The sequence below is a fragment of the Bos indicus x Bos taurus genome, chromosome 19, assembly GCF_003369695.1.
Source record: "Bos indicus x Bos taurus breed Angus x Brahman F1 hybrid chromosome 19, Bos_hybrid_MaternalHap_v2.0, whole genome shotgun sequence".
Classification (NCBI taxonomy): domain Eukaryota; kingdom Metazoa; phylum Chordata; class Mammalia; order Artiodactyla; family Bovidae; genus Bos; species Bos indicus x Bos taurus.
This window is the reverse complement of record NC_040094.1, coordinates 26,462,267-26,477,992: the sequence shown is the minus strand read 5'-3', so window position 1 is coordinate 26,477,992 and position 15,726 is coordinate 26,462,267. Positions and strand designations below refer to the sequence as shown.

Sequence of the window (15,726 nt, the reverse complement as noted above, 5' to 3'; positions counted from 1 at the left end):
GGAGAATCCCTGCAGCCCAGTAGAGAGCTCTAGGTGAAATGTACCAAGCTACAAAAGTAACCAAAGAACTAGCAATACACTCCCCAAAATTACAAGGGGAAGGAAAGAAGGGATCCAAGAGCATCAAAGCATTCAATTCTCACCTTTCACTAACATGGGGTAAAAAGGACGTGTGGGGAAACTGATTTACACATATTATTCGGAGACAGAGAAAATCACCAAAATAGTAAAAACAAAAACAAAAAACAGGGTCCATTAAAATGGCTGGCTCTAGGGGATGGGGGAGTTTGGGCAGGAAATTTCACTTTTATTCATAAGCTCGTCTCTGCCCTTTGGGTTTTTCTTTTTTAACCCTGGTCATGTGTCAGTAAAAAATGTTGTTTGCCATATCAGTCAACATAGGGTGTTGCAGCCAGCAGACACTACAGCTACCCGAACAGTGAGCCCTGAGGGACTGCTGGCTGCCAAGCCCTCAGCACTGCAGCCGACCCCAGTGTGCACACACAGGGGATTCAGGATGGAGAAAAGCAGGATACTGCGCCAATGCAATTAAGGTGCGTCTCGAAGGAGTGATTTTACTGAGTCCAGACTCTTGCATCTTCCTATACATAGAAAAGTGCTAAACTTGTTAACTTGGGATATCTGGCTTTCTTTAGTTAACATCAGTCTTTTGAAATTCCCAGAACCTGGTCTTGTATCTTGGTTCCTCCCTTACCTCTTAGGAGCAGTCCCTCGAGCTGAGAGGCTGTCTTCCGGCGCGTGAGTCCTTAGAAAGTCCGCTGAATATAACATAATTCTCACCTTCTAGGTTGTGCATTTTTGTCAGTCGACACGCATTATTTTGATTTTATAAATTAATGTAAAAGTTGAAAAACTGACACCAAAATCCTGACCAACTGCACCAGAAATGTTCAGTACCCTGCTGTTGGACTGGGAGTGCAGGGGGACAGTGAGATGGCGGGATGGGGAGGCTGGAGGGAGGGGCAGGTAGAGGTCGCGGGGAAGTGGGGGCGCGGGTGGAGGTCGGGGATGGGGGCGGGTGGAGGGGCGGGGGGCGGAGGCAGGAGGCTTGGCGCCTGCGCACTAGCCCAGCATGTTCCGGCAGCGCAGTCGCTCCTCCTCGCGTTTCTCCTCCAGCCGGTTCTCCAGCAGCCTCAGCTCCCTCTGCACCGCCTTCCGCATGGACGGCTCCAGCTCCAGCACTTTCTCCAGATCCGCCTTGGCCTCCGCCTCATTCCACACCTCGGCGTGAGCCCGGGCCCTCACATAGTAGGCCTTCACGATGCCTGTGGGGAAGATCCTGCTGTATCCGCCGCCTGGCCCAGGAGGCAGCCCTCACCCGACAAGCGGCTGGGCTTCACCAGCTAGCGCAACCTTTAACCTTGGCCATGATGACCCTTAACCTCTCTGTACCTCCGGAGCCCAGCCCCTCCACTATAAAATATGGATGACGATAATAATCGCAGTACCCACTCCCTTCCCACGGACCCTTCCAAGACCCAGTAACTAATTTTACATTCACAACTTTTTAAGTCTTTTCTTATAGAGGCTCCCCAAATGATGCAAGCTCCAGGTCCTATCCCTAAACCTGTTTATCACGGTCATTATGAGAATTAAGAGAAAGAAATGCAGAGAAGTGTGTGGCGCAAGGTAAGTGATCCTGTAACGTTCTTCAAACATCGTCTTCACAAATATTGCCATATCCCCCCCACCACAGATAATCAGTTCAGTTCAGTTCAATCACTCAGTCATATCTGACTCTTTGTGACCCCATGGACTGCAGCACCCAGGCTTCCCTGTCCATCACCAGCTGCTGGAGTTTACTCAAACTCATGTCCATTGAGTCGGTGATGTCATCCAACCATCTCATCCTCTGTCTTCCCCTTCTCCTCCTGCCTTAAACCTTTCCCAGCATCAGGGTCTTTTCAAATGAGTCAGCTGTTTGCATTAGGTGGCCAAAGTATTGGAGTTTCAGCTTCAACATCAGTCCTTCCAATAAACAATCAGGACTGATTTCCTTTAGCATAGACTGGTTGGATCTCCTTGCAGTCCAAGGGACTCTCAAGAGTTTTCTCCAACACCAATTCAAAAGCACCAATTCTTCGGCACTCACTCAGTTCAGTTCAGTCTCAGTCGTGTCCGACTCTTTGCGACCCCATGAACCACAGCACGCCAGGCCTCCCTGTCCATCACCAACTCTTGGAGTTTACTAGGATGTACTTAATATTGTTCTCTATACTGATTGTCCCCCCTTTTAAAACCCACTGACTGCTCCACACAGGTTTGGTGACTTTTATTTGTCCTGCTGCTGCTGCTGCTAAGTCGCTTCAGTCGTGTCCGACTCTGTGAAGCCCCATAGACGGCAGCCCATCAGGCTCCCCGGTCCCTGGGATTCTCCAGGCAAGAACACTGGAGTGGTGCCATTTCCTTCTCCTCCAATGCATGAAAGTGAAAAGTGAAAGTGAAGTCGCTCAGTCATGTTCGACTCTTAGCGATCCCATGGACTGCAGCCTACCAGGCTCCTCCATCCATGGGATTTTCCAGGCAAGAGTACTGGAGTGGGGGTGCCATTGCCTTCTCCTAATTCACTGTAAAATAAAATAACCTCCCACAACACCACAAAGCACCGTTCATCCATCACCTGTGATACCGTTATAGGCTTGGAAGATTTGATGTCTTGACCGGGTCAGAAGAGATAGCGACGAAGGTCTGTGCATGTGACTTCGGACCCGTGGGCAAGATTGGACCCCTGCCCCGCCTACACCGTCCCGCCCCGCCCACACAGCCCCGCCCCGCCCCGCCCACCTGGGTGATGCCGGAGGATGTCACTAGTGTGTTCCAGCACCTCGTAGTACTCCTCCTTCTTCAGCAGACACTGGCAGTAGTTCAGGATCAGGGTGTTGATCATCTTCTCCAGCTTCAGCCACTGCACCTCCCAGGGTTTCTCCTGTCCGGTGGAGAAAGCTCTGCTTCCGCCGCGCCCCCACCATTCCCCACCACCGCCATGGCCAGCGCACCCCACTTCCCATCCCCACTGGCAGGCAGCCTCCCACCTTGGTCTGCAGGTTCCTCAGGCAGACGATGGCTTCCTGGTACTTGTTGGAGGCCTCCTCGTAGCGGCCCAGCTTGAAGAGCCGGTTTCCTTCTCCATGGAGGATGGGCACCGCCTGCATCTTCTCCTGGTTATTCAGGTTCCAGGTCTCCCTCTGGTACTGGCTCGGGGCCTCGACCTGCTCCAAGAGCTGCAGGTCAGTGACACAGGGACCCTGGGTGCCCGCAGCCCAGTAGGGCAGGCCCTTTCCCCTGCAAGGGACCAGAGACAGTGGACCCAGAACATCTGGCTAAAGTCAGCTTTGCATTTTCCACAGTGAGGATTGGTGGGCAGAACCATGCTTGCTGACCAAACACAGGCAAACAGGGAAAGGAAGCAAGCGCCGCCTCCCCACCACCATGGCTTTACCCTAAATCAGAGCCTTTGTGCAAAGTAAGAAAAGGTAATATGTCAACACACTTTACTGATAATATTCAGAAAATTGCCATGACACTCATTTTGTTAGAACAAGACACTTTATTGCCATCTACTGGAAAATTATCATTATAAAATCACAAATATATATTGTCTCTAATGAGCACCTTAGAGGCCATGGTCTTGTGCAGTGCACAAGCTGTGCAACTGTTCAAGCAGACCCTGAAAAGGTCCCTTGTTGATGCAATTCTCTTATTTATTTGTACTCACCCATGTAACCCTCAGGCTGAACCTCAACCTTGGCCACTAGCTGAGTCCTGCTCTGGTTTGATGCTCTCCCACCACCCCACAGACAGGGACCATCAGTCACACTGAGGTCCGAGGGAGATGGTATGGATGGTTCCATGCAGTTCTCCCACTATTGGAAAACCAGATCGGAACCCACAAACCACAGGGACTGGGGCTGAGAATATAATTCTAAACTTTTGAGGGGAAAAGGAAGTAGATAACCAACAGAAATAAAATGCCTCCAAAAAGAAAAAGAATAACATTTTTTAAAATGGGTCTCAAAGGGGCTTTTCCTTTGGAAAAGGCAAAGGATGTTTTTTTGGTGGAGTGGGAGGGTCCAATTCCAGTTCTCCCGTGGTTTAGGAACCCTTTCTGGTTTTCTAAATAGGATCTGGGTGATGTCCAGTGACCCATGGGACTGGGTTCCCTTGATGCCCACTGGCTCCAGTTGTTCTCTGATGCAGGGACCGTCCCTACCCCACCTCCCACACCCTAGGGTCACACCTGCAGCAACTCGATTATGAAGATCAGTGGCTGAGGCTCCTTCTGCAGCTCATCCAGATCCTCGTAGCCCAGCGTGTGGTAAGCGAACATGTTGGCCAAGCCACACGTGTGCACGTGCCACTCCGTGGGGTCCTTACCCTCCGCCATCTGCCGCAGGCTCCGGGACAGGATGGGGTAGACCCCTGTGTGCTATGGGGAAAGGTGGGCAGATAGTATCAGCCTGTCTGCTCAGAGCCAGCTGGGCCACAGAGAGCCCCACTCTGGGCCCCTCCCAGAGCAGGACCTCTACCCCACACACACACACTTGTCCCATGGCTGTTACTACTCATCTAATTACTGCAGCTACCTGAATGCAGAGTGCTCTACACCGTTAGTACTTTTAATCCTTCAGATGACCCTATGAGAGGGGCACTATTATCCTCCCTATTTTATAGATGTGGGAACTAGAGCCCAGAGAGGGTAGGTGATTTGTTTAAGGTCACACAGCTAGCAAATGACAGAGTCAGGATGCAAACCCAGCTCTGGGGTCCATGCTGTAGCCAAAATGCTAGGCTGCCTCTTGCCAGCCCTTGTGGTCGACTCTAACAGGCTTCTCTCCCAAGGAGACCCTGAGTCCATGGAGCCTGTGACTCACAGGGAGGGCAGCATGGAAAGTAGTGGAAGGACCAGGGTTCCAAGTCCTTGAGGGCCAGGTTGGTGTCCTGATGGCACTGCTGATTGGCAGCGAGCCTGGATCACTGCAGCCCCCTGAGTTCCTGCCCCCTGGGTTGCACCAGTCAGGTAGTGGGTCTATTGCAGGGGTTAAATGAGATGGTGCTGAGGTAAGGCCAGTTCATCACAACCTCACCCAGCACAGGAACTGGGTGGCCACCCTCGGGGGGTGGAGATGGGCTAGGAAAATCAGCTGCTTGTCCTCAGTGAGCTAGGATGCCCCACAGACGAGCTCCAAGAACTGCTCTCCTGGGAACGGGTCCTCAGATGGCCCATCTCAGCCTCCTGCACGGCAACTCCAGTAAAGAGACACCCCAAAAGTGAAGGAGCAGGAATGGTTCAGCTTGGTCTCCAAGTCACCAGTAAGAAGATGAAGGTCACCCTGCCCGCCCCCATCAGCCAGGATTAGCCCAGAGTAGCTTCAGCGTCCTCATGAGCAAGATGACCAGATGGCAGTTAAGCCTGTTGAGATTAAGCCTGGATGAAGGGAGTGTAGGGCCCCCGGGGAACAGCTTGCTGCAGGGAGAGCTCACTCCTGGCCCACGCACACAGCCGCGAGCTCCCCAGAAAGTCAGCAGTTAGTGCCAACCCTGCAGCTGTGCAGCTGGTTGGACATGACCTCAGACCAAGGCCCAGACCTCAGACCAGTACCACTCTAGCACCACCAGGATGCTAGTCAGCACGCTGGGCTGTGGGATGCCACCAGGAGTGGGCAGAAATCCCAGGAAAAAGTATAGAGGCCAGAACTCCATGGCTCCACACCCATCTCCGTAGCACCTCCACTGAGATTGGCCTGGGGACCCCAGGACCATGCCCCTCTCTGGGACTTCAAGGCCAGAGCCTGGTTCTGTCTGAGGGGCTCTATCTATTACTATCTGATGATTACAAACTGGCACTCGAGAGGCCACATTCAACTCCCAGATTGACTTCGTTTCATCCTTCACATGGTGGGGGTTTTGTGTTAATGAGTCGTCAACACTTAAGCATTGAGAGAGTTCACAGACTAATGAAAATTTCTGGTTTGTGTCCAAAACTCAGACACTCTGGCCACACCAGACCTGCCCCTTTCACACAGCAGCCATCCAGTTGGAGATCAGGAGAATCTGCCCCTGTGAATGGAGCAGATAACCTTCAGTCACCCAGGGTCCCTGGCCCCTGTGGAATTTGCATTTGTAACCCCTGGCCTTGGGTTTCCCAGGCAGCTCAGTGGTAAAAAATGTGCCTGCCAATGCAGGAGACTCAAGAGACGTGAGTTCAAACCCTGAGTCAGGAAGATCTCCTGGAGTAGGGAATGGCAATGCTCCTGTATTCTTGCCTGGAAAATTCCATGGACAGAGGAGCCTGGTGGGTTACAGTCCATAGGGTTGCAAAGAGTTGGACACGACTGAGCAACTGAGCACACACACGCGTGCGCACACACACACACACACACAACCTCTGGCCTCACTGGACTGGGCACCAGCAGAAAATTCAGCATAGAGACCAGTGTGCTCCCTGGGTGGAGGGGAAGGCAGTGCAATTCAGGGCAGAAGCTGTCAGAGCCCCTGACCACCCCTGCCTCTTCACAATTCCTGGCCTGGATGCTACCTCACTCCCCACTTCTAAGCCTGGTGAACTCCTATTCATCCTTCAACACCCAAATCGATGTCATTTTCTTGGAGAAATTCCTGCTATGATCCTCAAGCAATTAGTCACTCCCCTCCCGTGGCTCTAAATCCCTCTGTCCTTATTTATATTATGGTGCTACCTGCCCTGCATTGTAATTACCAGGGTGTCTGCTTCTTGTCCAGAACTCAAGTTCCTTGAGAGATGGGGATTTGGCCTGTTTCATTCCTAACACCTAGCACAGGCCAAACCTGGTACCCACTGAATGTTTTCAGATAGATAGGCATACAGATAGATGAAGGCTGGATGCTTAGTGATGAAAGAATGGATTATGAGTAATTGGTTGAAGGGAAGGATGGATAAATTGATGCCTGAATGAGTGAATGGATAGAAAAGTGGATAAAAGATGAATATGTAGGTGAGTACATAACTCTGGGCTGCCCCAGTGGCTCAGTGGTATAGAGAATCCACCTGCCAATGCAGGAGACACAGGTTCAATCCCCGGGTTGGGAAGATCTCCTGGAGAAGGAAATGGCAACCCACTCCAGTATTCTTGCCTGGGAAATCCCATAGACAGAGGAGCCTGGAGGGCTACAGTCCATGGGGTCACAAAAGAGTCAGACACTTCCTAGTGAGTAAACAACAGTTACAACAAAATAACTCTGAGAAGTGTGTGTGTGTGTGTGTGTGCACATGCATGTGGACATGCGAAATCATAGTGGCTGTGAACCGGGAAAAGATGGGGGGCGGGGCTATTGGAAAAACCAGTAATCTTTGTGGCGTAAAAATGACCAGCCTGTGAGATGGGCAGGGCACTTGTGTGCATGATGTGGCCAAAAGAACACAGGCCCCACAGGGAACCAAGAACCAAGCCCACATTCCAGGAATAACAGCAGTTTGTGGTTCTGCAAACAACAGGTCAATCAACCAATCAAGAATTTATTGACAGCTCTCTGCACTCTACACTCCTACATTAGCAAACATGCATTCTATGGAGAAGGGGCCCTTGTTGGTGACCAAGCTTGTCTAACATATGGCCTAAATGACAAGCACATATGGGTCTAAAAAGTCTGAAAAGGTCTAAAAAAAGTACAGGAGCTTTGTAAGCAAAGTCAATAGATACCATTTTAAACTAACTGAAACCACAAAAAAAGCCAATTTTCTGAAGACTTGTTAAAAATAAGCCATCTTTTAAAAATTAAAACATCAGGATAAAGATGCTCAACTAATATTTGCTAATGTGAAAGTGAAAGTGTTAGTTGCTCAGTCCTGTCTGACTCTTGGTGACCCCATGGACCGTAGCCCTCCAGGCTCCTCTGTCCGTGGGATTCTCCAGGCAAGAATACTGGAATGGGTTGCCATTTCCTCTTCCAGGGGATCTTCCCGACCCAGGGATCAAATCTGGGTCTCCTGTATCTCCTGCATTGGCAGGTGGGTTCTTTACCATCTGAGACCTGGAATATTTGCTAACTGATGAAGAAATGAATAATTCCTTGGTAGAGGAATTCTTGTGGTAGAGAATGGCATTGCAGCCTGTCTAATAACCATAGTAGCCAAAAAGGGATACTGTACAAAGAGGGAACCAGGGATCCATCCCTGATGCTGTTTCCGAGATGGTTTGACCTAGAGCAAGCTACTTTCCTTCTTTGAGTCTTATACTTCCTCATCAATGAATCAAGGGAGTTAGTCTCTAAAATGCTTCTTAGTGAAAATAATAGCTCCCACTTCTCAATTGCCCCATACCATGATTTGCCCTAGTATACATGATATCATGTAATCCTTACAACTGCCCCCTAAAATGAGGATTTGTTCATTTCTACATGAGGAGATAGAGTGCTATCAGGGCAAAGGGGCTTCCCTAGGGTCACACAATGTCTCTTGCATTGCAGGTGAATTCTAAGCCACCAGGGAAGCCCACAATGTCAAGTTACTGGATATTAGATATCATTAAGAAATTGTTGAATTTTTTTGAAAATATGATAAGGATATTGAGATTATATTTGTAATATCTTTCTTTTTAGAGAAGGATACAAATTATAGTATTTACAGGTGAAACGATACGGTGTCTGAAATGTGCTCTAACCATATGGGATAAGGAAGGAAAGCGGATGGGCTTAGATGAAATAAGACTGGCCATGGATTGATGGTGCCCGGCATAGGATGATGCGTATTTGGAATCTGATTATACTTTTTGTCGACTTTTGTATAAGTTTGAAAGTTTCCACAAGAAATGTTGGTTTAAAGGCAGTCAGCTTTGCCATTTCCATTTGGGTCAAAGGCCAAGAAGACTGCCTTCTCCGGGTGATTGTTAAGAGTGCCTACATGAGAAAACAAGTTTGTAACGTCAGTAGGAATGGAGAGGAGGGCAGAAAAGTGACCTGTGGCCAAAAGTCTCCAGTATCCAATAATCCTGCACAAAAGTGAGGGCTGTGAGGCAGGCCCTGCTCCCATATCCTACCAGCCAGCCTTGACACCGATTCTCATTTTAGCATCACCTGTTCTTATGGGGGAATCCATCTCCACCTTGGGACTTCCCTGGTGGCTCAGTGGTAAAGAACCCCCCTGCCAATGCAGGAGACACGGGCTTGATCCCTGGGTCAAGAAGATCCCTTGGAGAAGGAAATGGCAACCCACTCCAGTATTCTTGCCTGGGAATTCCATGGACAGAGGAGCCCGGCGGGCTCATGGAGTTCACGGGGTTGCAAAAGAGTCGGACACAACTGAACAACTAAAACACAACAACCTTCATCATTACAGTGGCTGAGGAGGAGGAGGCAGAGTTTCCCCAAAGAGTTTCATTTTACCCTCACTTTCCTGAAACACAGCCGGCGTGCCAGTACAGTGGCAAATGGGCGGGGCCTACTTACGATGATGTCGCACCAAAACTCGGCCACCTCGCTGACCCGCATGGACGTCAGCAAGATCTCCCAGACCTCCAGCTTGAACATGTTCCCAATGATGATGTGCATGGGGTGGCCCACCTGCTTGCTGTCGTCTATCACCGTCCGCTCCTCGTCACATTTCATGGTTCGGAAATGAAAGGTCACCTGGTCACCAAGAGAGTGGACCCTGATCAAGACCCACCTCCCAAGGCCCCCCAGAAGCCGCCCATGTCTCCGACTCCCTGGGCCGTCCTTGCTCAATTCCCACCAGCATCCCCACCCAGCCGGTGCTCCCCCTCCTAAAGGACCCCATCCCACTCTAGACAGCTCTGCAGGTCAGGAGGTCCTTCCTTCAATACACCCTAGATCTGAGGCCACTGACCCAGACACTCCGTCATCCAGGAAACCCACCAGAGACTCCCGGACAAACACCCTGACCCTGCATACCCTTCCTTCTCATTCAACATTCGGGACTTCAGAAAATTCCCAAAGTCCCACCCTCACTCCACACTGAAGTTCAATTTGAAATATATCAAAAACACCTGGGGGACTTCCCTAGCGGTCCTGGCTAAGACTCCACCCTCCCAGTGCAGGGGGCCTGGGTTCAATACCTGGTCAGGGAACTTGATCTCACATGCAAAACCTAAGAGTTCACATGCTGCAACTAAGACCCAGTGCTGCCAAATAGAAAAATATTAAAAAAAAAAAAAAAACACCCCGGGAAATGGGCATCAAGCCAGAGCTATGGAGATGCCCAGGGTGGGGATGGAGGCTGATAATTCCAGGAAGGACCTCTTGGCCATTTGTTGGCAAAGCAGAAGAAGGGTGTTTGCAGTGCCCCGTGACCCAGCTAGAATGCAGAAGGATTTTTGTGTGGCCTAGGGGGTGGGTCTCACTCACTCGGGCTCCAGTAATGAAGTTGGGGAGGTCCCCTGTGCCCCCATGCAGAATGGTTTTCTTGATCCCTTCCACATTCAGGAGCAGAGTGGCATCCATGGCTCCAGGTGTGGGGAGATGTCCAGCCCAGCCGAGATAATCTGCTAGCGGAAGGTACTTAGGGCTAAGAGGTGGGGATTTGCCCTGCTGGGCGGGGTGTGAACAAGAGGAATAAGGTGGGGCCACTCCTGGTAGCCTGGGTTCTGCCCCAGCCTCTGCTTCTAGCAGTGAGGCAGGGATCCTGCCTGACATCCACCAGTACCACCTCAGCTTCTGTTCTGTCTGCCCACCCCAAGAAGGAGGGAAGACAGCTGGAGCTTTGAAGACAGGCAGTCAAGAATGAGCAGGAGAGAGATCACAGGTCAGGAGGAAAGAACAGGGGACCAGAAACCCCCTTTGCCCTGTCTGAACTTGGGACCCTGTCTCAGACTCTTGGTCGCTTTGGAGCCCAGGCCGGGGCCTTGCAGCCTTTGCAGTCCTATTTCCCCTTTCCTATTTCCCTCTCCTCCCCAAGATCTGCCCACCAGCGGATGTAACATAGTGGCCAGAGGGAAGGGCAGGCAGGTTTCTGGCTGCTGTGCTGTTCTCAGCAGCTCAGTTGTGTCTGACTCTTTGCGACCCTATGGACTATAGTCTGCCATGCTCCTCTGTCCATGGGGATTCTCCAGGCAAGAATACTGAAGTGGACTGCCATTTCCTCCTCCAGGGGATCTTCCCAACCCAGGAATCAAACCTAGGTCTCCCACATGGCAAGCGGATTCTTTACCTTCTGAGCCACCAGGTTTGGGAGAGCCCTAAAAGAGAAGGGGGCCATTTGAGGAAGTTGAGGCACCCCCACCAGCCCTGCTCCTGTCCCCCTACAAGGTCTGGCTGGGGGCAGTGGGCGGTCTCGTTCCCTTGGGAGGGTCTCAGCCCTGTACCCTGGAACCCAGACAGAGCTTATTCCCAGCATTTAGGGTTTAAAAGTGAGAAATGATGTGAAGACATGGTGTTTGGCGCCACCTTGTGGTCAATTTAGGTTCTTATGCCTTGGCTCCCCCAGGCCTTGAGGGTGAGAGGACCCGGAGCAGCAAAAGGCTTTCTCTTCTTGACCAGAGGCTGACAGGCAACAGGATGAGAGAGATGAGAAGATGGCACTAGGAGCCCAAGAGCTGCGTTCAGAGGGTTGATCCCCCTTCTTATTCTCTGACCATGTGGCCTTGGGTATCACCCATCCTGTCTCCTTTTTTTCCCAAATGGGAAAATCAACCTCTCCCACCTCCCTCTCTATGAAATTGAGAAGCCTCCCCCTAGGGAGTGAGTGGGACCCAAAAAACCCAGAACCCTTAAAAGTTTTGACTGCCGTGAGAAACCACTGGCATACAGGAGGCCAAACCTGGGTCAGCCGGTCTGGGCCATGAACCCAGCCTGGGGCAGCCCAGTCACCCCTCCAGAACCCATCCCTCAGTGCTCAGAATCTTCCCCTCCTCCCGTGGGCCCAGCTTCGTCCTTCTCTAGGGGCAGGAGTTAAGGTGGAGTGGGGGTAAGGCAGTGGCCCTTCTTTTCCGTTCCATTCTTTCTGCAGCTACACAGCAACCTAAAGCAGTCCGCCTGCAAAGGAGGTGAGATGGGTATTTAGACGGTAAAACTACAAAGGAAAATCAAAGAGATTTCCGTAAAAGTCAAGGGAGGGAGGCCAGAGAGCAGGGGCAGGGGTTGCTTCTGGGGTCTCAGCAGCGTTCTGTTTCTTCACCCAGCTGATGGTTACATGGTGGAGGGGGGGCGGTTCATAAGTATTCATGCTACTAGGCTTTACATTTTAGGCATTTTCTGTCCCTGATATCATTCACAGCAGAAGAAAAAGTTCTAACTGGGTCTTGCACTGCTCGCTCTCTCCCTCTGCTTCAGTTGTTTTGCAGAGAGTCGAAAGGCACATGTGAGGATTTCCCCATTGTCCAGCGGTGGGAACTCTGCGCTTCCACTTCAGGGGGCACAAAGTTTGATCCCTTGAGAAACTAAGAGCATGCATGCCAAGCAACACAGTTGGGAAAAAAGGCACACACACCCAGGGGTCCAACTCACAGATTTGGCCCATGGCTGGTCAGACTGGGGGATGTGAGGGGAAGGGGCTGTTGAAGCTGATGCCAGAGGTTTCCATTTCACTTCTGAGAAGAAAGAGGTGCTCAGGCCATAGCCTCTAGATGGACCCCAGTCCCTGCTTGGCCCCCAAACTAACCTCTAAATGGGCTTCATAAAAACAGAACTCTAATAATCCCAGTTCCCTCTGAAAATTCAGCAAAGGCTCCCTACTGCCATCAGGATAAATTCTAAGCTCCTTCCCCGGCCTATAGGATCCTGCCAGCCCTGCCTCCTGCCACCCAGCCCCTAGCCTCTCCATCTTACTTGGCCTTCCTCTACTCCTGGAACTTGATGGCACTCTGGCCTCCCAAAATAGACCCCTCTGTTGGAAAAACTCTTCTGTTTTGCCCCCTAACTCCTCAGCTAAAACACCATATGCTAAGGGAAACCTGCCCGACCCCCAATTCCTTTTATATCCTTTCATCATCTCCTAGCATCTCACATTCATGACATTTAACACAGTTTAACATCTGCTTCTTCCAACACACTGGCAATTCTAGGAGGTCAAGTTTACTGGAGAAAGTACTCTGTTGGACAGGGAGCCCTTAGGGCAGGGCAAGGCTGGAGCTCCTTCTCTTCCTCCAACCTCCTCCCCAAGAGTCATGGATGGAGCTGGACCTAGAAAACCTCAGCCTTGGACCACGGACTGGTTTTTAGTTCTTGCAAGGAGGACCAAGAGCCCCTGCACCCACCACTCCTTCCCTGGGAGCCTGCTCCCCTCCGTACATCCTCCTTTCCACTCCTACACTCCTACACTCCACCCTCCTCGAAAGGCAATGAGAGAGGCTCCTCATTCAGAAGAAAATGTTTCTTCCTTCTTTTATTGCCATGGAGACTGCTCTCCTTCACCTGCCCTGTCAGTCATGGAGATGAGGGAGGGGGACCAAAAGCTCCAAGCAGGGAGGGCCTCTGGGGCATCACCACCTCCGTCCTGACACTTGAGGAGGCCATGGAACCCAAGGTTAGGAATTCAGGTTTCAGAGTCAGATCTCCAGGATTTAAGTTGCAGCTCCACTCTCTGTTCCCTCTTGGGCGAGACACCTCACCTGTCTGAATCTCAGTTTTGTCATGTGTAATGGGAATAAAAATAGCTCCTACTTCATAGTGTTGCTGTGAGGATTAAGGAAGATTAAGAAAAGGAAATGCACTTAGCACACACATGTAAGGGCTTGACACATATAAGCTATTGTATCAGTGCCCATGATGTACGTGCCAGGCACTGGGACAGGCAGACAGGCGTGGATGGACAATGGTGAAAGACAATCTAATTTGAGAGGCTTTGTTTCCAAGTGCGTCATCTTCCCTGAGTCTTTCACACACATTCAGCTTAGTTTCCAGAAAAATAATAACTCTTTCTTTTCCCCTTCATCTTTCACTGGAAGAGGACATGAATGAAATTCCCTAATTACAATAACAAATTCAACAAGCATACCAGAAGTGTGGGAACAAACACTTCAGATGCTTTGGAAACAACTCAACTGGGGAAGAAGTTGAACATGCAGAACAGAGCAGGGTTTTTCAAACCACAGCTCGGAACTCTTAGTGAACCACTGAAAAACAAATGCAGCAAGTTGTCACCAGCATTTTCAAAAAATTAAATACTGAATAGAAATTATGTCAAAGCACCCCACACATTGTCAAGTATTGTTTCAGGAAGATTTTGTTTCAGTTACACATAGGTATGTGTGCTGGGGGCTGGGGGGGGGGGGGCGGGTCTCACCTGAGTCCTTGGCCCCCCAGACATGATGTTCTTTGTGGGAGAAGATCCCCACCCCCAAATACACACATACACACACACACACACGTTCTTTGCTTGGTGAACTCATTCTGTAGGTCTCAGCTTTAAGTGACATAATTTTTGTGTCATAATTCTCTTTGATGAATTGAGGATTTGTTATTTGACTCATCCATGTCTGTCTTTCCCCCACATACCAGGTTTGAGCTAGTTCACCAAGTTAGTTCACCCATTTGGTTCACCTTTGTGGATCATTGTCAGCACAGAGCTTAATCTATCAGACACAAGTAAATAATTGGAAGGACAGGTGAGGGGAATGAGGAAGGAGAAAAGGGGGGTTGAGAGACACCAGCGTGACCTTGTTGGAGCATGTTGGTTTAAGGTGCCCACCGCACCCAGGAGGAGAAGGGGAGCCAGGTGCTGGTTGGGTACAACTGTGGGGAGAGGTGCAGCCTGAGGAGAGGCCATGTGCTATGCTGGAGAGGCTCATGGACCCTGGTCCCAGGGTGACAGAGTTTGAATCCTTGCTGCATATAAACAGGAAAATTGACCCGACCTCCCCACACCTCCATTTCCTCATCTAGTCCTAGGCTGCAGCGAGGGGCTCTTGAGTCCCTCCTGTAAAGTGCTTGGAAATTAGTACCTGGTGCATAGTGCACAGGTGCGTGTGCTCAGCTGTGTCCAACTCTGTGCTGTGCTTAGCTGCTCAGTTGTGTCCCACTCTTGCGACTCCATAGACTATAGCCTGCCAGGCTCTTATGTCCATGGGATTCTCCAGGCAAGAATACTGGAGTGGGTTGTCATTTCCTTCTCCAGTCCAACTCTTTAGGACTGCATAGACTGTAGCCCTCCAGGCTGCTCTGTCCCTGGAATTTTCTAGGCAAGAATACTGGAGTGGGTTGCCATTCTCTTCTCCAGGGGATCCTCCCAACCCAAAGATCGAACCCATGTCTCCCTCCTCTCCTGCATTGACAGGCAGATTCTTTAATCACTGCACCACGGCCAGGTGCATAGTAAGTGACTCGTTTGAATCGGTCTCCTCCCATGGGGAGAGTCCCTTTACCAGGGTGTGGGGGAGATGACCCAGAGGTGAATAACAGGGTTAAGGACTGACCTTCAAGGGACCCATAAGTTGAAACTCGGGAATGGGGGGGTTTTATTTGGGGGGGGGCAGGTTCCAGGTGAGGAAGGCAGTGAGGAAACGGAGTAGGGACTACTTTGAGGGGGAGGGGGGATGGGGGCTTTCTAAATGGTGAATTTTTTAGCTTGGATGCTAAAGGGAAGGAGGGAGGCACTCAGCTGGATAGAGGGGATGGTCAGTGGGACAGGGGTGGGGGGCGTACTTGGAGTGGGGGTAGGGGGCTGGGGAGGTGCACTCAATCTGTCCCCTCTTCCAGGATGGGTTTTCCTGGGGATCCGTGCGGGTGGCAAGTTTGGTGAACTGAAGGACAGTCTCAGGAAGGCAGAGGGTCATGAGGAAA

The 15,726-nt window shown here is 50.7% G+C and overlaps 1 protein-coding gene across 1 annotated transcript; it reads right to left on the bottom strand.

Moving 5' to 3' along the window:
• Positions 1-1,083: 1,083 nt before the first annotated feature.
• Positions 1,084-10,452, bottom strand: AIPL1 (aryl hydrocarbon receptor interacting protein like 1). Its single transcript, XM_027519396.1, has 6 exons — positions 10,357-10,452; positions 9,442-9,621; positions 4,259-4,447; positions 3,054-3,230; positions 2,806-2,947; positions 1,084-1,286 (listed from the first exon to the last, which is right to left on the bottom strand). Exons 1-6 carry the CDS (start codon positions 10,450-10,452, stop codon positions 1,084-1,086), a joined length of 987 nt encoding a protein of 328 aa, XP_027375197.1.
• Positions 10,453-15,726: the final 5,274 nt, after the last annotated feature.